Source organism: Ictidomys tridecemlineatus, chromosome 5 (assembly GCF_052094955.1).
Source record: "Ictidomys tridecemlineatus isolate mIctTri1 chromosome 5, mIctTri1.hap1, whole genome shotgun sequence".
Taxonomy (NCBI): Eukaryota; Metazoa; Chordata; class Mammalia; order Rodentia; family Sciuridae; genus Ictidomys; species Ictidomys tridecemlineatus.
In genome coordinates, this window is record NC_135481.1 from 154,045,234 (window position 1) to 154,070,385 (window position 25,152).

At 41.6% G+C, this 25,152-nt stretch overlaps 1 protein-coding gene across 1 annotated transcript; it reads right to left on the reverse strand.

Moving 5' to 3' along the window:
• Positions 1-17,512: 17,512 nt before the first annotated feature.
• On the reverse strand, positions 17,513-20,769 carry LOC120886657 (cystatin-9-like). Its single transcript, XM_040275801.2, has 3 exons — positions 20,479-20,769; positions 18,879-18,992; positions 17,513-17,785 (listed from the first exon to the last, which is right to left on the reverse strand). The coding sequence occupies exons 1-3, from the start codon at positions 20,695-20,697 to the stop codon at positions 17,705-17,707; spliced, it is 414 nt and encodes a 137-aa protein (XP_040131735.1). The 5' UTR covers positions 20,698-20,769; the 3' UTR covers positions 17,513-17,704.
• Positions 20,770-25,152: the final 4,383 nt, after the last annotated feature.

Consider the following 25,152-nt stretch of genomic DNA (forward strand, 5'->3'; position numbering starts at 1 on the left):
AAACAGAAAAAATGAGTATGCCTCATCTGTAGCCTTTCCTATATGTCCCATAGTCTTATTCTCTTTGCTATAAAATATTCTGTTATACATCATTCGTGATGCCATGTTCCTGCTTTCTATCCCTCAGTCAGGCTGTCCCTAATAAAAATGGGGTCAAAGAAACAATACACATGACCAAATTTATTCCTTTACCTACCAAACCTGGGTAGGTATGTGAGCCAGTCTCTGAAGATCAGAGATCACATAAACCATGAGAGGACTGGTGGTTGTCTCTGGGTCTCACTGTGTATATCAGATGCCCTGGGATGTCACAGACATTGTGCTTTTGGTCTAATGGGTCCTTGGCCCTGATCCCCCACTTAAGTTCAGATCCACCTTAGTTCTACCATCTGTGGCTTCTCTGGAGACCCAGGGTTGGAGAGGATCCCACCAAACCCGACTCTACTGCACTGCCTCCATCAACTTCCCCATGTACTCCCTCCAGAACCACAGAACACAAAACTTCCAGAAATTCCAACGTTGAATGAGCTATTCCATGTGACAAAACTGGAGCAGTGGTCCTCTCCTTGGACAATATCCACATGCCCACTTGTGAAACTTCAAAAGAAGAACGCTCAAGCACTCAGATGCTCAGCCACTGTAGAGTCATCTTGAGGAAGCACTGGTATCACTGAAAGGAAAGAAGCATGTGGACAGGTCTGTGGCCCGTCCCAGTCACGGGATTCATTCTGAGCACAAATCTTTCAGGAGTCTGAAATCTGTAGTCCCGGGTTGGGCAAGGACAGTGAAGATGCAGGTGAAAGTCGAGGGAACAAGAAGAAAAAGATGCTGGGAGTGGAGGAGCCTCAGAAGGTTTGTGGTGCATACTCTGAACACAAGATCCATCTCAATCTTTCCCTTCTAGATGTCAGCAGATGGGTAAAGGGGACATTGACTCTGATATGTCACCATCCTTCCTGAACCCTGGGAGGGTCCTGACATATACCTTGATCTGAGGCTTCATCCTGAGCCAAAGGTACTTGCATTAATTCTCCTCCCCATCAACCTCCAAAGGAACTCTCAGGATTTTCCCATGTGCTTCAAGACCCTAAAAGTTCAGATAGGATGGTTCATCTTAGTGTGAGCAGTTCCCACATACATGCTATTAGATAATCTTTCAATTAATCCTCTCATAAAGGGTCTACTTACCTTAACTGAAGTTGTCACCAGAGATGAACTTCATTTCATCCTGTGCCCCAGAGCAGGTGTTGCAGGCAGCACAGCAGGGACCAGGGAATGGATGGGGAGGGAGGGCACTGGGGTACCTTTTCACCCTCCAACTCCTCAGGCTCCATGGTTGTGCCAGGTGATGTGAAATCCACACACTCAAATCCACACACTCAGGCAAAGGTGAAGTTGGAGGTCCAACAGCCTCCTCTTGAAGGCAGGGGAGTAGAGAGATGAAGACAGGCAAGAACACTCTCTATTCAGGCCCTGGAAACAGTGACTAATGGTGACATAAACAGTCTGAAGGCCATGTATTTCAGGCAATAGTCAACTCTAATGATGTGAGTGGCCAGAATTGGGAACTCAGCTTGGCCAGGGCTCTGCAAATGGAGCCTGGGCTCCCAACAGCCCAAATGGCTCTTGGTGAGCTCCCTGCTGAGGGTCAAGAAGGGCGGCTTGTGGAATCTGTTGCTGGATTGCTCCTCTACGTTCCAAAGAATGGTTCTGTCAGTGTCTCACACAGGCCCCAAATAGCACCCACATCTGTGAAAATGAGGGAGCCCCACATCCTATCTTCACGGTTCAGTTCTGGGATGTCTTGCAAAGGACAGTTGTCAATGTTTTCCTCAAATTTTCCATAATTACTTCTGTGCAGCCTCTCATGGAGAAAGCCATTGGAAAATCCACCTGCAGACACAGAGTTAACACAGTCTTCTGTCTGTCCGTCAGCAGCTTGACTGTGTGGTTGTGTTCAATGAAGGGAGAGACCTAGACTGTTTGCACCACTTGAGAATTCACCCACGTTTCTGGCATCAGCTCACTGGAGGTGAAAGCCACAGGGATCTTTTCTAGATGAGCAAGTGGGTCTCTCGGAGCTCTGGAGAAGTCATAGGCTGAGTTACACATCATTAAGGGGTCAAACATCACCATCCCCCACACCCATTGTCTACTAGCCTCACGCTTAGGAGGCATCTGAACCTGCTACTGCATTCCCAGATGACAGGTACCAAGCACTTGGCACAGGAATGGCTCTCCAAGTGCTTGATGGAAAATCTCAGCCCCTAGAAAAGATGTCTCACTTATGGCATGTTGTCAGTGGTTTCCCCTGAGGTATAGCAAGAAAAATGCATCCAGTACTACTGCCATCCATGAAAACACATGATTGGAACAATAGTATATGGAAACATTTCTGTTCTTTTTTAAAAGTGCTTCTCATATTTACCTTCTTCTCACTCTATTCTCCTTTATATCATTCCATGTCTTCCTACCCCATCCATCCATTTTTTCTCAGCTCACAAAACTGACATTGAAAAATGCCAGGAGCAGAGAGTCCATAGGTCAGGCTCCCAACTGAGATAGCACAAGATGATGGAACCAGCCAGGATGCTGCTGCACACAAACTGCCACAGAGGCTTCGGGTCTCTGCAGGGTTGGGGTCCCTCTGCTCTATTTATAGGCTGCCAGGACTGAGGGAAGAAGAGCAATATCCAACCCCCTAAGACCAGAAGTGCTCCATAAGAAAATAAAAATACATTCATGGTGGCATTCTGTAGAAATTTCATTGAAGAAAGAAGACTTTAGAATGAATAAGAATAGCTAGAGGCAATGTCTAATAGTGACAATGCTCTCTATGTGGAGCCACACCCTTGTACCTAGAGGAAGCAGTAATCAGAGAAGCGGGAGCTGGGCCCACAATAGCTCTTGGATCTGATGGTGAGTCTGATTGATCCTTGAGTCCTCTGTGTCCTCTCTTTCCCTGTTTCTCTTTCTTCACTCTTTTACTTTTTCACATTACCTTTTTAAAAAATATTACATCTTTGACATATTGTTTTTTCAGTCTGTGTCTATGACAGAACTCTTTTTTCACTCATTCCACCTCCTTAGGAACACTTATGTCCAAGTCATTCTTCAGTTAAATCATGTTTCAAAGATGAAAATGTTTGAAAACATGTCTTGCATGTGATTAGATATTTACCTATAAAAGAATGTCAAAGTTAAACACTTTTTAAACACTGAAACTAACTGAAATAAGATGTCTTTGACAAATGCATAGGTTACAAGTATCAAAATGCAACTCATTGAAGATTCCCTCCCCCCACCACTGACACACTTTGTCCCTCATGGAGTGGCAGGTATAGAGGGCAGAGCAGGAAAGGATGGATCACTCACCTCTTCTCCTGAGGAACTCAGGATGTGCAAGAGCCTGTAGGCATACATGTCCTTGATCTGCTGGTTGAATGTGTACAAGGCAAATGTCATCCTGGGAGGAAAGTAAGAAATCCTGTCTGCTTAGCCTACCTTCTCCTTTTTCTCTTGAGCCTGTGAGTCACCAGGAGCTAGAAACCTAAGAGAAGCAGAGCCTAGCCTAGATCAGAGTCCTCCTTCCATGTGGAAATGACATGATACAGGCACTGGGTACCTCCTGCCTTTACACTCTCTAGCCCCAGTCCTACAGGAGCCTATTAGGTCTCACCTACAATCTCATCTGCTAGGCCACAAACTCCTCCCTCTGGTCCATCTCTCTGCAATCACACATTGTCCCTTCCCACATATGGTCTTCCCTTCTCCAGCCAAAGCTTTTGAATGCATCTCCTGTACAGTAGGGAGGGAAAGGACCCAGGCAGTGTGGGTTGGGGAGGCAAGTGGAGGGAGGGAGCCTTGACCTAAGTACCAGCACCACCTGCTCCCTGGTGCCTCAGTGGGGTCAAGCACCCCTGATATGAATGCCCCATATTCAGAATCTGAAATGAAGATCCAAACTCAAAAGGTCGTCATGAAAGACAGTCGTGCAAGGAGGGACAAAGACAAAAAGATATGAAGGAGGAGTGAGCTTACGGGGTGAAGAGAAAGCATCGCTGCAAGGGATCATAGGACAAGCTCAGAGCTTCCTGAGGATCACTGGCCTGTGGCCTGATGGATCAGGGCTGAGGAGGGTGATGCAATCAGGCATCGCATCCGTGTTGCTTAGTAGCTCTTTTACCACTCAGAGTAATCCTGCCAGAGCAGCCTCCTCACACAGAGATAGAGAAAGACGATTTAGGAGTAGGCATCTGTTGTCAGCTAGAGCAGACACGGATTTTAATAAGAAGGATATGACTCTAGTACCCCAAGCTCATGGGGGAATCAGGAACAAATTCAGGGCTGGGGACATAAGTAAAATGTCACTTCTTTTGAACCCAGTGGGACATAGGTGCAGTCTGAGTCAGAGGTCTGAATGGGTGTAGTCATGAAGAATGTCTCCTCCAGTACCATGACAGTACCATGAAGTGCCATAAGCCTGTGCAAAACCTCTCTTCCCTGATGTACAGGACAGAGGGAGCATCCATGACAGGCTCTACACCTGTGGAAGGTGAGGGTAGGAGTCAGGCTCCACACATGCTGGTCCAGCTCTGATGGTAGCCGCAGTGGACCCTCTCAGCCCTGTGCCATAGGGAACAAAGGCCTCAGAGATCCTTGGCACACTTCTTAGTGCTGCTAGAACCTGAGTTCTCTCCTGGGTTTTCCCAGGACCACAGGAGTTGGGGTGGAGTGGAGACCGAGTGTAAGTCCATCCTGTACCTTCCCTCTGCTCCAGCACTCTGCCTCGGTCGTCCACTCTATGAATGTAGATAACACCTTCCATACATCCATAAATGCTTTGTTGTCTGCTGGGGAAACTGTAGTTATGCAGATAAAATGGCAACTCCTTTCCTTATCTCTGCTGTGAGTACATTTGAAACTTGCACATTTCTCATTTCTGCCTGGGGAGGGGGAGTGAAGGCAGGTCTCAGAGCTGCCACTGAGACTGACAGTAAAGTGCAGAATTCAGAGGTTTTTCTCATCTCTGTGTTGAGCAAATGCACCTGGGTGTCTGCACTGGGAGGGACCACACATGGAGAAGGCAGGAGCATAAGGAATTCCTCCAGATAGGGGATGGAGCCCTGGGCACAGGCACAGCTCAGGACACTGTGGGAGAGGCTACTGCTCCCAATCTGCTTCTCCTCAAGCTGCCCACCTGGATCCCCCTGACACTCACTTCTAACCCATCTAACACTCCTACCCACCTGCATCATGGACTGCATGGTCTCCCTGATGCTCAGGCTCAGTTCATTTTTCTTTCTACATTACAGAAGCATTGAGGTTTCAAGTCTGGTTCCTCTCATGTTAAGACAAATGTAGATAAAAATCACTCCCCACAAAAAATAATTATCCTGATATAGTAATCTGTAGCCCACATGAGAAATTGTTCATATTGACCAGTGCTCTTTGTTATATCAGTAGTCAAAGGGCAGTGAAGAGTGTTTTCATAGAAACAGTATATGGTAGATGATTGATTCTATTGAAGAAAGTATTCATAGCCAGAAAGTTAGAGATTGTAGGAAGGTTGCCACAGTCCTGCTGCAGCAAAATAACCAGAGGGTGATGAACAACTTGTGTAGATTGATACAGCAGGAGTGGGAGCTGTTTATTGTAGGACAGGAGGGGTATATATATACATTCCACACAGCTTATCTTAATTAACATAAACTAGATACAGCAGTCAACCAATAAGGAATCTCCACACTTAATGGCTCGCTGGCGTTACTTCACAAACCACTCCCTCTGCAAAATGCCAGGCTCCATCTTGACCTGTTTACTGACCCCAACAGAAGGTAAAAGAAACAATCAACCAAGAAGGTATAATAGTCATTAACCTGCATATGCTTACCACTATGTATTTGAAATATACAACAGAACCAGTAACAATGTTAAGAGGACACAGCAATTCCATAATCATGTTGGGTGATGCTCATACCTCTCTAATCTCCCAAAAGACCATAACAGGAAGACTACATGTTATAAAAGACATGACTGAATTGACAGATAAAATGAACTAATGTATTTCAGTAATTTTCTGCTGTTATGGTTTAGATATGAGGTATCCACCAAAAGCTTATGTGTGAGACAATGCAAGAAAGTTTAGAGGTGAAATAATGAGTTATGAAAGCTTTAACATAATCAGCACATTAATCCAGTTGAGTGGATTAACTGGGTGGTGACTATAAGTATGCTGAAGGAGATAGCTCAGAGGGAGCATGACTTTGGGTATATGTTTTGTCCCTGGTGAGCAGAGCATGCGTGCTCTTGCTCTCTCTTTCTCTCTCTCTCTCTCTCTCTCTCTCTCTCTCTCTCTCTCTCTCTCTCTTTCCTGTTGTGATGTCACAAGACACTTCCTTCTACCACACTCTTCCACCATGATGTTCTGCCTCACCTTGGGCCCAAAGCATGGAGTTGGCAGTCTATGAACTGAGACCCTGGAAACCAAGAACATCAAATAAACTTTTCTTCCTCTAAAATTGCTCTTGTTGGATCTTTTGATCACAGCAGTGAAAAAGTTGTCTAAAAGACCTATAATTTCTTCTATCCAATAAAAAAAATATAAGATTTATTACTTGTGGCAAAATAAACATAAAATTTACAGTTTTCACCACTTTTATATGAACAGATAAGTATTTTCAAGCATAGTTCCGTTGCAGTTCACAGAATGTAAATTTTAAAAGAATAATCAGATAACCATGAAATTGAAGTATTTTTTTAGTTACAAAGATATTGGCAACTGAACCACAAAGCTAGAGCTGATTAATTTGGGCTTAATTGCAGTTCCTAATGATAATATGAGCAAATTAGCAGTAAGAAAATGTACACATGTACACTAGAACTTTTTCACTAAATTGAACTTGTAAAACACATTTGACAGTGGAAGTCTTAAAGAAAGTAGTAATAATTTGTAAATTTTATTGGTATTAAATGACCAAAAAAGTAGCAAAAACACATTGCTATGTGAGATAATACTTTCCTAAAATAGCTCCTCACTTATTTATCTTTATACAGCTGGTACAATGCATTATAAAACTTGTTAATTGGACCTAATGTAGTGTTATGGGGAACTTCATGAACAAAAATACATTTATTAAAAAGCCATTAATAACAGAGAAGTGAGTATATCATATTAACATAAAAAAGCAATATGTGGTCTGGAGTTATAGCTCACTGGTAGAGTGCCTGCCTCACACGTGTGAGACACTGGGTTCGATCCTCAGCACCACATAAAAATAAATAAATGAATAAATAAAGATTTGTGTCCATTTAAAAAATATTTTTAAAAAAAGCAAAATGAATGATAAAACAGTTAATGCTTGGGCTGGGGATGTGGCTCAAGTGGTAGCGCGCTTGTCTGGCACGCGTGCGGCCCGGGTTCGATCCTCAGCACCACATACCAACAAAGATGTTGTGTCCGCCGAGAACTAGAAAATAAATATTAAAAAAAAAAAAACAGTTAATGCTGTAAATAAGAAAGAGTGTGTAATTAATTCAAATATTAAGCAAAAACATTGTTAGAAATAGGCAAAGGAAACCAGAGAGAAAATAAATAAAATATTACTAGTGAAAAAGGAAAGACACAGGAAAAATGTTAATATGCATAAGAAAATAATATACATAGAAAAGTTTTTCAGTTTCACATTAAATCATGATAAAAATAAGAAAGAGTTGACAAATTATCCTTTTCAAAAAGGAAAACATCAGTTGGGGATGTGGTAGAATGTCTGCCTATTATAAGCAATGATGTGGATTCTATCCCCAGTACCAAATATTGCTACTACTACTAATAATAATAACAACCACAATAACGATGATAAAAGGAAAACTTTTGCTCAGAGAAAGTAGATGTGAAAAGACAAAAATCAACAGAGTGTGAGCAAATATTTGCAAATTGCATATCCATGAAACAAACTAGTACATGATATATCTAAAGAGCTCTTCAAGCTCGACAGTAAAAAGAAATTAGAAAAGAGGGAAAAGACATATCACCAAAATTTTATACAGTTGGAAAATAAGCATCTGGAAACATATTCAACATCATTAGCCACCAGGGAAACTCAATTTAAAATCACAATGGGACATCACCACTTGTTCAACAGAATGACTGTAAACAGTGGGCACCCGGAGCGATGGTGAGGATGCTGAGAGTCTGGATCGCCCACCCATTACTGGTAGGAATGTAAGACTTTGAGGCCTCTCTGGAAAAAAGTTTCACTGTTTCTTATAAAACCAAGCCTGGAATTATCTTCTTGATCTCATTGCTCTCAGAAATGAAAAGCCATTCGCACAGGAAAAACCTATAAGGAATGTTCCTAGCAGCTTTATTTTTTAATAGTCAAACACTGAAATCATCACAGACCTCCTTCAACAGGTGAACGTTTAAGCAAACTGTGGCACATACACAGCAGGAGGTTCCACTCATGGATTCAGGGGAACCAACTACTTATGCAAGCAACAACGGGAGGAAACACAGGGAAAAATGAGCAGAGTGAAAAAGCGAGTCCCAGAGGCAAGTACTTCATCATTCTGTTTATATCACATCAGAAAATAACAATGTTCAGAAACAAAGGACAGATTAGAGGTTCCTGGCACCAAGAAGTGGGTAGGAGGATGAGGAGAGAGGGTGGTGTGGGTTAAAAAGAGTAGCACCAGGGACCCTTGCCTGATTAGAACTGTTCAGGATCTTCACTGTGGTGGTGAATACACAAACTTACCTAGCTGATACACCAGCATAGAACCCATCACTCACACACACACACACACACACACACACACACACACACACACACCACACACACACACACACACATACACACTCCACAGAATAACTCGGGACATGTAAAGAAGGTTGGAGGATTGAGTAAATATCCATAACCTGACGTGTTATCAGCCTACAGTTTTACAAAATGGATCATTGTGGGAGAGTGGGTAAAGGCACACAGAGTCTCTCTGTATATGACATAAAATACCTGTACTTCCACAATGATCACAATGAAATGTCATTGAAAATATCAGATAAGGCTTAAGTTGGTCCATTAAGGATCCTTGCAGAGATAGTCTCTGAGTTCCCATCCTGGCTATTCAGCCCCTTTGGGTAGGAACCATTCAAATGGGTCCTGGCCCAGGATGACATGAGTGGACATGATGAAAGCCAGATCCCCAGTAGCGAAAAGCAAGGCAAGTGCTCTGTGTGCGCTCTCTCTCTCTCTCTCTCTCTCTCTCTCTCTCTCTCTCTCTCTCTCTCTCTCTCTCTCTCTCTCGCCCAGATACCTGGACTGATGGAATCTCAGGACAGAATTAGGAGAAACATGTCAAGTGCACATGGAGAAGCATGGGAGAGAGCTCCCAGGAAAACTGAGCTGGATTCTCCCAGAACAAATCAAACCTCTCTTCACTCAGCAACAAAAATTTGAGTAAAGTTAATTTCCTATTGCTTAACCTCTATCCTACACTGACTAATGGAGATCTTACCTGGAAAAGGCAATTCTTTGGAAAAGCAGTAAGCTCTAATACATACTCATGAATTTGTACAGGTGTGTATTTTCTAGTTCAGGATAAGGCACAAATCGAAAATGGTATTCCAGTTCAGGAAATGGAGGCACTTGCCTTCCTCCTGGAGTTACTGAAATATTTTCTTAAATCCAGGAGAAAGGCAGGAGCTGACAGCGGATACTATAAGGAAGAAGCTAAACTACCTCCCACCAAGCTCAACAGAATAAGGAGAGAATAATGAAGGGGACCAGGACCAGGACAAATGGACACCAGGAGATTGCGCTCTATCTCCAGGCTGCAGAAGGGCCAAGAGGCTGAGAGAACTAAGTGGAGACCATAAAGCAGGACTCCTCTAAGAGCAGCCATTGCTCCCTCTCCAGGACACATCTGGAGAATTCTCAGGGGAACATGGCTCATCCAACTCTCAGGGTCCCCACTCACCTATATGCATGATATTTATCAAGGTACCATCTGTGTTTCCCTGAATACACTCAGTGCAAAGGGAGAGTCACACAGTCCGTTCCCCAATATACTTTTCAGAACCTAAGACCTAATGCCTGGTCCATGAGAAATTGCTTATTTAAATCCTGTCCCAGAGTCAGGATGCAAATCACCTTTAATATTTTATTTCATACACAATAAATATCTATACCCACCAACCTTTAAGTTATCAGGTTGTATACACATAGCCCTTCCTCAGTCCCTGGCACTCCCTCTGGGATTCAGGCAGGAACAGGTTCCAGTCCAGGGCTCTGACTCCTGCTGGCTACCTGTTGTGCCTCTCAGGAGATGCAGCATCCATGGCCCTGGGCTCTCTCCGCAGACAAAGTCTCAGCAGTAGATCCACAGCCTCGGGTTTTCTTTTGTTTTCTTTCAATCCTTCTTAATAGTTTCCTTCCTGCATTTCTTTCTCAAGCACCAATTTTGCTTTCTGTCTCTTGAAGTTTTTGCTGCCCTCCATTTCTTCTCCATTTTCTTATCTCGATGACCTCTTCACTAGTGGACTTCCATCAGCTTTTAGAAAATACCGCTCAGTACGAATTTTAGTTCTTCATATGTACTTTTCCCTATGTGGGCAGTGGTTTCCACATATACACAAAGTCTTTGATTTTCTCCCGACAGGGTGGAGCCATTTCCCTGGCCCCTTGGGTTGGTTTCACCAGGTACCTGCTTTCTAATAAATAGTAACCAGTGTTCCCTTCTGAGACCAGCTCCTCGAAGCCTCTGCAGTTTCCATCTTCTCCCTGACTCTTGCTGTCTTGGATCCTTTGCTTTGGGTTTGGCAGCTGCTATGAGTCTCAGACCTTTAGAGGGACTCTTATACATTCCTAAGATGATAAGTGAAGAGTTGAGGCTTCCACCCAATAGTCTGTGAAGGAGTTGCCTGATAATGTTAAGGCTTTAGAAGACTTCAATCCTAGCTGACATCTTGTTGCCAGTTTTAAGATACTCTAACCATGAGCTCCATGGATAGTCTACCCAATTTTCTGCATAGAAAATGAAAAGTAATTAATGTCTTTTAAGCCACTAATATAATTTTTAATATAATGTTTTACAATGAAATGTATAAAGTCGAATGGTTGGATGGGTAGTAGGATAGATAAAGACACAGGGATATGTAAAGTGTAGTTATTGATTTCTACGTCAGACATTATTATCCTTTATCATAGTCAGAGTCACCAGCGGCAGGTGCACTCAGAGGAACCTTTAATGTCAAATATTTTCAGCGAGACCCAAAGAACCACTTCCAACCTTCCCTGATGTATAAATAAAATGCATCAGAACACAGCCACTCTCATTTGCATATCCATTCTCTATGGCTGCTTCTGAGATGCGAAGAAAGCATTGGGAAATAGACCATGTGGCCCATAAACACCAAAATTGTTATAGTCTGTATCCTCCCTGCCCCCCAGAAATAGTTTGCCAAATCCTAGTTTAGTAGATTCAGTCAAGGTTTTGATAGCACAGGATACATCAGATTGTCTCAATATATCATCCCACATGCATCCACAGGATGAGTGGAAATGCAGGCTCCTTTTCTGTTCTTTACTGGCCTCAATATAATGAGATAGGACCTGAAGACATCTTGACTCATTCTCTCATCCTTCAATCAGCACAGAAATGGTATCTGTTGTTCAGAAAAAGAAGCAAATAATCAACTCCCCCCCCCCACACACACACACCATGGCAACAGTTACATTCTTTGTATAAGAGAACACAATGATCAAAACTCACAAGTTTCTAACAACTTGATCTTCTAATGGACAAAGAGTCCAGTGGGGAAAGGGCAAGAAGGACAGAGAGTAAAGTCTTGAAGCCCCAGCCTGGTCACACTCAGGTCAGCCCTGGTGATTCCATCTGACTTGGACCCATGACCCTACATTTGCAATCTCACAACATATTCAAATTTTACCCAAGACTACAAAAAACAACCCAAACAGAATACTTCCCTAAGGAATTATCTGTTTTTGTCTCATTGAGTTTCGGGGGGCAGGACCCATGTTATGGTTTGTACTGTCATGTGAGACAGTGCAAGGAATTTCAGAGATGAACTGTTGGGAGAGCCATAACCTAACCAGTGAATTAATCCTCTGACAGGGATTAACCAGATGGTAACCATAGGCAGGAAGAGTGTGGCTGGAGGAGGGTCATTAGGGGTGTGTCTTGAGGATATATATTTTAGTCCATGATGAGAGGATCTCTCTCTCTCTCTCTCTCTCTCTCTCTCTCTCTCTCTCTCTCTCTCTCTCTCTCTCTCTCTCTCTCCTCTTCCTAGTGGCCATGTTCTGAGCCAGTCCTAGGCAGGAAGACTGATTCTACCAGAACTGCACCATCCCTGACCCCCCTCTTTGTCTCAGAGTAGAGCTGAGACAGGGCCTGAGAAGGGTCCAGTGCATCTAACCTTCCTGCACAGCCCACTGGCCAGGCAAAAGAAGGTGCAGACGAAGTGTGGTGTGCTGCCTGACCTAAAGATAATTGTTATGGTTTGGAACTGGAATCTCCTCCAAGAGTTTATGTCTTGAAGGCTCAATCCCCACACAGAACTGTCTTTGGAAAATGATTGGATCATGAAGGCTTGATCTCAAAATGGATAATCAACTTATAACGGAATGGACTACCAAGAAGTGGTGGAAACTGTAGGTAGGAGGGCACCTAGGTTGGTTCTGTAGCTTAGCTGTTGTGTATGGAGCTGCTATAAACATTAATGTGGCTGAATCACATATTGGAGGAAGTATGTCACTCAGGCATGCCCTTGGGGACCTTATCTTAATCCAATGAGATCTAGCAGTGACATCACCCTTCAATCTATGAAGCTGTTTATCCATCTATCTATCTAACTGTTTTCTGTCTCTCCCTCTTTTATGGTTGTACTGAGAGGAGCATCTTTGCTCTGTCAAGGCCTTCTGCCATGATGCTCTGTCCCAACCCAGGAGCAGAGAAACGGAGCCAGACAAACATCCACTGAAACTTCTGAAATCATGAGCCAAAAAGTCTTTCCTCCTTTAAATTTTTAATGTGAGATTATTTTTTACAGCAATGAAAAACTGGTTAACATAGAAAATGTGTACTAGTTTTGTGTAGGAGTTGAGAGTATGCCTGACTGTATAGTTCAGAACCCTTTGGAACAAGTTTTGGGGAGGAATTTAGAAAAGTTTAGAGATGCAGGCTTGAGAAACTGTAGAATGCTGTAAGCAGAATATAATGGACAAACCTGGTGTGATTTCAGATGACCAGAATCTCATTAGGGATTTGGACAATAAATACTGTGCTCATGAGGTTTTAAATGAGGAGTCAATATTAACTAGAGGCTGTTCGTATTACATTATGGGAAAGAACTTTTCAACATTTTCTGTCATGCCCTGAGATTTTTGCATGAAGCTAAATTTAAAGACTACAAACTAATTAATCTGATAGATAAAATTTCAATGCAGTATAGTATTTAGGCAGGGAAAAGTCAGTACAGGCAGCTTGTAGTCAGGTTTACTGTGATAATCAGGAGAAGAAAAGTAAAACAAGTTTTGTTTTTATTTTTTTTAATTTGCAGTTTTACCAGAAAAGTACATATAAAATTGGGTATAAGAAAGGTGTCGTTGCTGAAGAAACTAGTTGCACTAAGGAGAAACCAAATATTTTGTGCCCAGTCAATAAGAAAGATGCCTCAGGAGCTTTCAAGATTCAGCAATGCTCAACCCATCCCAGGCCTCAGGCTGTAAAACAGAAAATGCATTTGAAACACTTTGTTTTGAAAGAGTGCATTCTGCTCTCACATGGTGGTTTAGAAAATTGTTTCCCCAGGATTCGTTTCACCATACTCAGTTACCCAGGAATTCAGAGGTTGCTATAGTCATGGTCCAAATGGCTCAGTTACTGCTCCTGCTGACAGTTGCCCATGGAATCATCCATTTTTTGCTGCTTTGGCAAGCAAGAAAAATGCAAGAGTTATGGGGTCAGAGAGGCTTCCAAGAGGATATCAAAGGAAAGCCTGAGAGACCAGGCAGTGTCCCACAATCAGACTGCCCACAGGCAGCCACTAAGAGGGGAATAAATTAAGCTGTTAGAATGAATTTGAAGCTGCAATAAATTCCCAAGAAGTTAGATAGCAATAATGTAGAACATCTGCTAAGGTAAGCTACAGAAAGCAAGCAGTGCCAGCCAAAGATAGAGGTCATGTGGCTTGCAAACTGCAAGGCCATAGGTTCAGGATTTCCCTAATCCCATGGGTGCATATAGCTTCCACATGCTCTGGATGCCAGATGTGGAGCTACAGGACTTAAGGTTTGCCCTGCTGGGTTTCCATCATGTTTGGGACCCATTCCTTCTTTTTTTTTTTAATTCCTTCTTTTTAGTTATACATGACAGTATAATTCATGTTGATATAATTATATAGCATGGAATATATCTTATTCTAGTGAGGACCATTTTTATGGATGTACATGATGGTGGGATTCACTATGGCATATTCATATAAGTACATAGGAAAATTATTTCAGATTAATTCCACTCTCTCCTTTTCCTATCCCTTCTCTCTTCCTTTCATTCCCCTTTGTCTAACCTACTAAACATATAATCTTCTTCTTCTTCCTTCCCTTATTGTGGGTAGCTTCCACATATCACAGAAAACATTTGACCTTTGTTTTTGGTGGACTTGGCATGATAGTCTCCAGATCCATCTATTTACTGACAAATGTCATAAAATCATTTTTTTTTCTTTATGGCTGAGTAATACTCTATTGTGTATATATACCACAATTTCTTTATTCATTCATCTATTGAAGAGTATCTAAGTTGGTTTCATAGATTAGCTATTGTGAGTTGAACTGTGGCTGTTTCACTGTAATATACTGATTTTTACTCCTTTGGATATATATTGAGGAGTGAGATAACTGGGTCAAATGATGGTTCCATTCCTAATTTTTTGAGTAAACTCCATACTGCTTTCCAGAGTGGTTATACCAATTTGCAGTCCCACTAGCAATGTATGAGTGTACCCTTCCCCATTAGCAATGTATGAGTGTACCCTTTTCCCCACATACTCACCAACATTTATTATTACTTGTATTCTTGATAATTGCCATTCTGAGTCGAGTTAGATAAAATCTTGGTGTAGCATTAATGTTAATTTCTTTAATTGCTAGAAATGTTTTCTTATATTTGTTGACTATTCATATTTCTTCTTCTGAGAAGTGCCTGTTATTTTGTTTTTCTTCTTATTATTGATAGCAGAATGTATTTTGACATAGTATACATTCAAGGAGTATAACCATTCTTGTGGTTGTACATGATATGGAGTTATTCTGGTCATGTATTTATATATGAACATATTGTTCTTCCTAATCCTATCCTCCTCCCTTCCCCTCATTATACTTTGTATAATCCAATAAATTTCTATTCTTCTCTGCCCACCTTATTATGTGCTAGCATTCACATATCAGAGAGAACATTCAGATTTTTGTTTTGGGGGGATTGGCTTATTTCACTTAGTATGATAGTCTCCAGTTTCATCCATTTGCTGGCAAATGCCATAATTTCATTCTTCTTTATGGCTAAGTAAAATACCACTGTGTGTGTTTGTATCACATTTTCTTTATCCTTTTATCTGTTGAAGGGCACCTAGGCTGGTTCTGTAGCTTAGCTGTTGTGTATTGAGCTGCTATAAACATTAATGTGGCTGCGTCACTATAGTATCCTGATTTTAACTCCTTTGGGTATATGACAGGGGAAATGGGATACCTGGGTCAAATGAAGGTTCCATTCCCAGGGTTCTAAAGACTCTCCATACTGCTTTCCAGAGTGGTTGCACCAATTGCAATCCCACAAACCATGTATGAGTTGACCTTTTCCCCTACATCCTCGCCAACATTTACTGCTACTTATATTCTTGATAATCTCCATTCTGAAGGGACTAAGATGAACTCTTGGTGTAATTTTAATTTGAATTTCTCTAATTGCTAGAGAGGTTGAACATTTTTTCATGTATGTGTTGATTGATTGTATTTCTTCTTTTGAGAAGTGCATGTTCAGTTTCTTAGCCCATTTATTGGTCAGGCTATTTGTATTTGCTCCCCCCCCCCTTGGTGCTAGGTTTTATGAGTTCTTTACACATCCTGGAAATTAACACTTTATCTGAGGTGCAGGTGGAAAATATTTTCTCCCATTCTGTAGGCTCTCTATTCACATTCTTTGATTGTTTCCTTTGTTGTGAAGAAGCTTTTTAGTTTGGTGCCATACCATTTATTAATTCTTGATTTTACTTCTTGTGCCTTAGGAGTCTTGTTAAGGAAGTCAGTTCTTGAACCAATAAGTTGGAGTGTGGGGCCTACATTTTCTGCTAGTTGGGTTTCTGATCTAATTTCTAGTTCTTTGATTCACTTTGAGTGTGCAGGGTGAGAAATACCCCATCGCTTCTTTTTATTCCCCCATTCCTCCTTTTTGGAATGGAAATGGTTACTGGACCATTGCATGTTTAGTTATGTGTAAATTGCTTTTGATTTTGTTTAGCTTACACTTAAGAGTTTGTCTTGGATCTCAGAGGAGTCCATGGACTTGGACTATTGAGTAAGGCTAAAAGTTTTAAGATTATGGGAACTCTTCAAGATGAACTTATTTTTGCAGAGTGAGGAGGTCGTAAATTTGGGGAGGGTCAAGAGCAGAACATTATCGTTTAGATCTGGATTGTCCCCAACGGCTGTTGTTTTAAAGACTTGATGCCCAATCTCCAACTATGTCCAGAGACAGGACCTTTGGAAAATGACTGGATCGTGATGGCTCTGACCTCAACAGTAGATTAATCCTTTGATAGCTGAATGGACTATTGGGAGACGGCATAAAAGGTGGGGCACAGTAGGATGAAGGGAAACACTGGGGGTGTAACCTTGGCAACTAGACCCCCTTTCAGGCAGAGAGCAAGTAGCTTGATCCTCAAAACTAGCAAATAGTTTCTTCTTCAAACTGATCCTACACTTTTATGTATTATTTAGGCTCCATTCTAAATCACATATACTATGCCAGGGATCTGTCAAAGACTTTTTCCAAGGGACAGGTATCCCTGAAGTCCTATACTTCTGAGAGGCTTCCAGGATGTGTATCTGAAGAGATTAGGGCTAGGACTACACTTTGAGGGTTAAGATGGAGGTTCTTCCTTCATATACCAAACCTGGCATGGGACCAAGGAAGGCATGTGACTCAGTCCCTGAAGATCAGAGGCCATATCTATTGTGAGGGCTCTGTAGTCCCCTCTGGAAACCTTCTGTATGTCTTGTAATCTGGGAGGACATAGTTATTGTGCCTCTGACCTAATGGATCGTGGTTCATGATCTCTGACACAGCAGCACAGAGGCCACCAGTGGCAGACTCAGAAGGTCCAGGTTGGGAAACGGGAGGATCCTAGCAACCCAGAGTTCACTGGGAAGTCCCCATCAACTTCCCAGGCCACTGTCTCCAGAACCACAGCATGCAAAGTTTTAGAAATGCCAATGTTTAATGAATTATTTGGTGTGATGAAACTGGAGCAGTGTGTATTTTCTTAGATAATATCCACATACTTGGTCAGGAACAAGCAAGCCTACACATGCTTAGCCATTAAAGTGCCACCTTGAGAGAAGTGCTGGTATTCATCGGAGGAGAGAAGCATGTGGATAGGCTTTTGTCTGTATCCCAGTCAAAGGGGTCAGTACGTACACACATTTTTCAGGAGTTCGAAAGCTGTTCTCCAAGGATAGGTACTGACTACGAAGAAGCAGTTGAGGGTCTGAGGGAACAAGAAAACAAAGGTGCGGTGAGTGGAGGAGGATGAGAAGGTTTGTGGTGCATCTTAAGGTCAGTCTCAGACTTATCCCTTTGGTAGGTCAGCAGGTGAGGGAAAGGGACATGTGCCCTCGGTTGGGATCACCAGTCTGAAAACTGGGAGAGTCCTGACCTGTGTCTGGGTCAGAAGCATGATCTTGACCCAAGCATACTTACATCAATCTCCCCTCCATAGTCAGTGACCTCCAGAAGAACTACCAAGATTTCTCTGTGTGATTTAAGACCCTAACAGCTTGGGCTGGGGATGCGGCTCAAGCGGTAGCGCGCTCGCCTGGCATGCGTGCGGACCGGGTTCGATCCTCAGTATCACATACAAACAAAGATGTTGTGTCCGCCAATAAATAAAAAATAAGTATTAAAAAAAAAAGACCCTAACAGCTCAAGTGGGATGCTTCATCTCAGTGTTAGCAGCTTTCAAACATATTCAACTCGGTCATATGCTGGTGAAGCCTCTGATAAGAAGGTTTACTAATTATAGGAAGGGTTATTCATAGAGATGGGTTTTACCTTATCCTTATACCCCAAACAGGTGCTACAGCTCATGAGAGCCCAAGACAGAGCCTGGGAAGGAGGGTAGTGGGCTCTTCTCACCTGCCAACCCCCAAGCTCAGGGGCAGTATAGAGGGCCCTTAAAAACGGCACATTCAGGTAAAAGCAATATTGGAATACTATCAGCACACACTTCCCAAAGGCAGGGGAGTGGAGAAATGGAGACCAGGTAAAGGACATTGTCTACTCAGGCCCAAAAGACAAGGACCAAGGGGAACATGAGCAGTCTGAAGGCCATGTGTCCCAGGAAGCAGGCAGCTACAATGGCATGAGTGGCCAGAGTTGGGAACTCAGGTTGGCCAAGGCTCTTCAGCGGACCCACGAGAAGCCTGTGAGATGAGCTCCCCTTGAGGCTTACACAGGGTGGCCTGCTGGGGCCTGCTGCTGGTTCACTCCTCTAGGTCCCTAAAAGTGACATTGTGAGTTGCTCCGACACCCCACTTCATGCACAAACAGAGCCCACATGGAAGGCTGGCATTCCATTTTACCCTTTTCCGCCCTAGGGTATCTTGAAAAGGGCAGTTGTCAATGTTGTCCTCAAATTTGTAACACTTGGTTCTGCCCAGCTTCACATTCATGGCGAAAACCAATGGAGAATCCACCTGCCAGCACAAAGAGACTAAAGTAAATGACCCTCCTTATTGTCCTTGGCAACAATTTGATTGTGTGATTGGGTTCAATCTGGAGAGAGACGAGAATCCTCTATTTTTTTAGGTCACCCATCTGCTGACTGAAAACCAGGGCATTTTCTCTAGATCAGAAATTAAGAGTCAGGAGCAAATGGGCCTGGTGGAGGCTTGGGGATGATAGAGTCTGATTCACACACACTAATGTGTCACCCATTTCCACCTCTCTCGCCCCCACTCTACCATACTGAGATACCAGCCTCACTCTCAGGAAGCATCTGAACCTAAGACTGCATTCCCAGAAGACAGGTGCCATGTGCTTGGCGTGGCAATGGCTCTCCAAGTCCTTGACGGATCATCTCAGTCCCAAAAGAAGGAGCCTCCTCTATGACATGTTGTCTAGGCTTTGCTCTGAGCTGCAGCAAGAAAATTGCTGCCAGTGGTCCTGCTACGCATGGGCAACACATGGCTGGAACAACAGCATCAGATGGAAAACAACTTCTGGTTCCTCTTTAAAAGTGCATATTTTCAATTTGTTCTTTCACTTAATCCCACTCCATTCTACTTCCTTACAGTCCATGTCAGCCCACCCCATCCATCCATTCTTCCCAACCCACCAAAATGACCCTCCATCTGCCAGGGCCAGAGGTCAGGCTCCAGACTGAGAAGGCACAGGGCAGCACAACCAGCCGGGATGCTGCACCCGAGCTGCCACGGAGGCTTCCGCTCTCTGTGGGGTTGGAGTCCCTCTGCCCTTCTTACAGGCTGTCAGAGCGGAGGAAGAGTGACGCTCTCCCTGATGAAACCAGAAGTGCTCCATTAAAGGAGATAAAACGTACTCCAAGGGGCGCTCTGTAGAGATTTCTTTTAAGGAAGAACATTTTAGGATGAATAAGAATAGCCAAAGGCAGCGACTGATAATGTCAATTTACTATGTAGAGACACACTTAGGAGTCCAGAGCAGCGAGAAATCAGAAAAGGGAGCTGAGCCCACAGTGGCTCTTGAGTCTGATGGTGGATCCAATTTTTCCTTCAATTCATTCTCTCTCTCTCTCTCTCTCTCTCTCTCTCTCTCTCTCTCTCTCTCTCTCGTATTTTTTTTAACTCTTTCACTTTTCCTAATTATCTTTTTAAAAAATATTATGTTTGACATATTTTATCAGTCTGTATCTATGGACATTTTCTTTTTTTAGTCATTTAATCTTATTCAAATAATTCATTTAAATCATTTCACAAACATGAAAAAGTTGGTACATGAGTAAACATTTACCTAATTTAAAAGAATTTCTAAGTCAAACACATTCTAAATACTAAAACTAAATGAAGTAGGTCATATTTAACCAAAGTATGAACTACAAATGTTTAAAAAAAATAAAGATTCATTAACGATACCCCCCACCCCCATGGTCTCTCACTGAGTGGCAGGTGCAGGGGGCAAGAGAGGAGAGGATAAATCACTCACGTCCACTTTCTTGGCATTCAGGATTTTCAACAACTTGTAAGCAAACTGGTCTTCATTGAGACGGTTAAATTTGTACACGGCAAACTCCAATGTAGGAGGGAAGTACTGATCCTTGACAATTGGGTCTTCTGGCTTAGTTGTTTCTGCTCTGTATAAGATAGGACTCGCCAGGAGCTGGCGACCTAAGAGAAGCAGCAGCGGGACCCAGGGCAGAACCATTCTCCCAGCTGGAAATAGCTTGGTGCAGGCACAGGCAACCCCTGCCTTTACACTTGCCAATTCCAGTCCTACCAAAGCCTATAATCTTATCTGCTGGGCCACCAAACTCCTCCCTGTGAGCCTCCTCTCTGCCATCACACCCTGTCCCTTCCAACATGTGTCCTCGCCTCCTCCAGTCAAAACTCTTGAATGTGATTTTTAAACAGTAGGGAGGGACAGGAACCAGGCAGGATGGGTTGGGCTGGACCAGCAATGAGAGGGAGTGTCTCCTGACCTGAGTTCCAGCCACACTTGCACCCGAGTGCCTTCAGGAGGTAGAGGTGCCTTGATATAGATGCTCTGGAAGCAGATGCTGACACAAGGATCAAGCTCAAGAGGTATAGTGGAAGGCAACCAGGCAAGGAGGGCCAGAGACAAAAAGGATGGGAGAATGCGAAGCACAGTGTATAATGTAAAGGTACAGCTACGAGAGATCATGGGACAGGCTCAGAACCTGCTTGAGAATTCCTGGCCCGAGGCCTGAGGGAGAAGGCATAACAAATGCTCTCAGTCTTTGCTTTCATACTGACTTGTAGCTCTGGGCCTGCTGCACTGGCAGAACGTCCTCCTCACAGGGAGAGAGAAAAACAAATAGGGGTTGACAGCTGCTGCTAGCCAGTGTGGATATTGGCTTTTAGCAAGAGGATGATAACACTGGAACCCCACATTGAGGGCAGTCAGGGACAGAAATGGAGCTTGGGGACATAAAAATGCCATTCATTCAGCATCAGGTCACTTTCTCCTGAGCACTGGTGAACCCAGGCGGAACCTGGGTCAGAGGTCAGGCTACAGATTGAGGACTGTAGTAAGGTAAAAGAAACAATCAAAGAAATCATAATAGTTATTAACCTGAATATACATATCACTGTGGATTTGGGGTTTTTTAATTCTCTATTTGTTCTTTATAGTTACATATGACAGTAGAATGTACTTTGACTTTTCACACATACGTCCTCTATTCTGTACCATTGGTCTACCAGTCCGTTTGGTGCCAATACCATGCTGGGTTTTTGTTGTTGTTGTTGTTGTTGTTGTTGTTACTATTGCTCTGTAGTATATTTTAAGGTCTGGTATAGTGATGCCACCTGCTTCACTCTTCCTGCTAAGGATTGTTTTATTTATTCTGGGTCTCTTATTTTTCCAAATGAGTTTCATGATTGCTTTATCTGTTTCTATGAGGAATACCATTGGGATTTTAATCAGAATTGCATTAAATCTGTATAGTGTTTTTGGTAATATGGTCATTTTGATAATATTATTTCTGCCTATCCAAGAGCAAGGTAGATCACTCCATCTTCTAAGGTCTTCTTTGATTTCTGTCTTTAGGGTTCTGTAGTTTTCATTGTATGGATCTTTTACCTCTTTCATTAAGTTGATTCCCAAGTATCTTTTTTTGGGGGGAGCGGGGTTATTATAAATGTGACAGTTTTTCCTCATTTCCTTCTCAGAGGATTTGTCACTGATATACAGAAATGCCTTTGATTTATGGGTTTTGATTTTATATCCTGCTACTTTCTGAATTCATTTACTAGTTCTATAAGTTTTCTGGTAAAGCTTTTTGGGTCTTCTAGGTATAGAATCATATTGTCATTGAATAATGATAATTTAAGTTCTTTTTTATACATATCCCTTTAATTTCTTTCATCTATCTAATTGCTCTGGCCAATGTTTCAAGAACTATGTTGAATAAAAGTGGTGAAAGAGGGCATCCCTGTCTTGTTCCAGTTTTTAGAGGGAATTCCTTCAATGTTTCTCCATTTAGAATGATGTTGGCCTGAGGCTTAGAATAGACAGCCTTTACAATATTGAGAAATATTCTTAGCATCCCTAGTTTTTCTGGTGTTTTGAACATGAAAGCATGCTGTATTTTGTCAAATGCTTTTTCTGGTGTCTATTGAGATGATCATATGATTTTTATCTTTGAGTCTATTGATGTGATAAATTACATTTATTGATTTCCATATGTTGAACCAACCTTGTATCCCTGGGATGAATCCCACTTGATCATGGTGCACAATCTTTTTGATATGTTTTTGTATTCAATTTGCCAGAATTTTATTGAGAATTTTTGCATCTATGTTCATTAGAGTTATTGGTCTGAAGTTTTCTTTCTTTGATGTGTCTTTGCCTGGTTTGGGGATTAGGGTGATATTGGCCTCATATAATGAGTTTGGAAGTACTGCCTCTTTCTCTATTTCCTGAAATAAATTGTAGAGTATTGGTATTAGTTCTTCTTTAAAGGGCTTGTAGAACTCTGCTGTCATTCATCCTGTTGTGGTCTTTTCTTGGTTGGTAAGCTTCTGATGGTGTCTTCTATTTCCTCACTCGATATTGGTCTGTTTAAATTATGTATATATTCCTGATTCAATCTGGGAAAATCATGTGACTTAAGAAATTTGTCAATGCCTTCAATGTCTTCTATTTACTGGAGTACAAGTTTTTAAAATAATTTCTAATTATCCTCTGTATTTCTGTATTTCTGTATGTTTGTTGTGATATTACCTTTTTCAACACATATGCTGGTAATTTTGAGTTTTCTCTCCTTCTCTTCGTTAGCATAGCTAAGGCTCTGTCAATTTTTTTTTTCAAAGAACCAACTTTTTGTCAGTTTTTTCAATCATTTCTTTGATTTCATTAATTTCAGCTCTAATTTTAATTATTTATTGCCTTCTACTGCTTTTGCTGTTGATTTGTTCTTCTTTTTCTAGGGCTTTGAGATGTAAAGTGAGGTCATTTATTTGTTGACTTTTTCTTCTTTTAAGGAGTGAATTCCATTCAAAGAACTTTTCTCTTAGTACTGCTTTCATAGTGTCCCAGAGATTTCGATATGTTGTGTCTATGTTCTCATTTACCTCTAAGAATTTTTTAATCTCCTCCTTGATGTCTTCTGTAACCTATTGTTCATCCAGTAGCATATTGTTTAGTCTCCAGGTGATGGAGAAATTTTTATTTTTTATTTTGATTTCCAATTTCATTCTATTACAATCTGATAAAATGTATGGTAGTATCTTTGTATTTGCTAAGAGTTGCTTTGTGACATAGTATATGGTCTATTTTAGAGAAGGATCTATATGTGCTGCTGAGAAGAAAGTGCATCCACCTGATGAAGGTTGAAATATTCTATATATGTAAGTTAAGTCTAAGTTATTAATTGTATTTTTTTAAATTTTTTTTTAATATTTATTTTTTAGTTCTCAGCAGACACAACATCTTTGTTAGTATGTGGTGCTGAGGATCGAACCCGGGCCGCACGCATGCCAGGCGAGCGCGCTACCGCTTGAGCCACATCCCCAGCCCTATTAATTGTATTATTGAGTTCTATAGTTTCTTTATTCAACTTTTGTTTGGAAGATCTATCCAGTGATAAAAGAGGTGTGTTAAAGTCACCAAGATTATTGTGTTGTGATCAATTTGACTCTTGAACTTGAAAAGAAGTTCTTTGATGAACATAGCTGCACCATTATTTGAGGCATATATATTTATGAATGTTATGTCTTGTTGATGTATGGTTCCCTTGAGCAGCATATAATGTCCAGCTTTATCCCTTTTTATTATCTTTGACTTGAAGTCTACTTTATTTGATGTGAGAATGGAAACCCCTGCTTGATTCTGCAGTCCATGTGAGTGGTATGATTTGTCCCAACCTTGCACCTTCAGTCTGTGTATATATTTTCCTATCATATGAGTCTCCTGGAAGCAGCATATTGCTGTTTTTTTTTTAATCCAGTCTGGTAGCTTGTGTCTTTTGATTGGTGAGTTTAAGCCATTAACATTCAGGGCTATTATTGAGATATGGTTTGTATTTCCAGCCATATTTGGTTTTGTTATTTAACTTGACTTCATTTTCTTCTTTGATTAGCTTTTCATTGTTGTTTTTTGTTTCTTATTCATGGAATATTTTTCCAAGGATGTTTTGTATAGTGCTGATTTTCTAGCTATAAATTCTTTTAACTTTTGTTTATCATGGGAGGTTTTTATTTCATCTTCAAATCTGAAGCTTAATTTTGCTGGATACAAGATTCTTGGTTGGCACTCATTTTCTTTCAGAGCTTGATATATCTTTTAGTCTCCAAGGTCTGTGTTGAACAATCTGCTATTATCCTAATTGGTTTTCCCTTATATGTAATCTGATTCCTTTCTCTCAAGGCTTTTAATATTATCTCCTTATTCTGTCTGTTGGGCACTTTTCTTATATTGTGCATTGGTGTGGATCTGTTGTAATTTTGTACATTTGTAGGCTTCTTGAATTTGGATTTCCAATTCATTCTTCATGTTTGAAAAGTTTTCTGATATTACTTCATTGAATAGATTGTTCATTTCTTTGGTTTGGACCTCTATGCCTTCCTATATCCCAATAACTCTTAAATTTGGTCTCTTTATGCTATCCCATATTTCTTGAATATTCTGCTTATCACC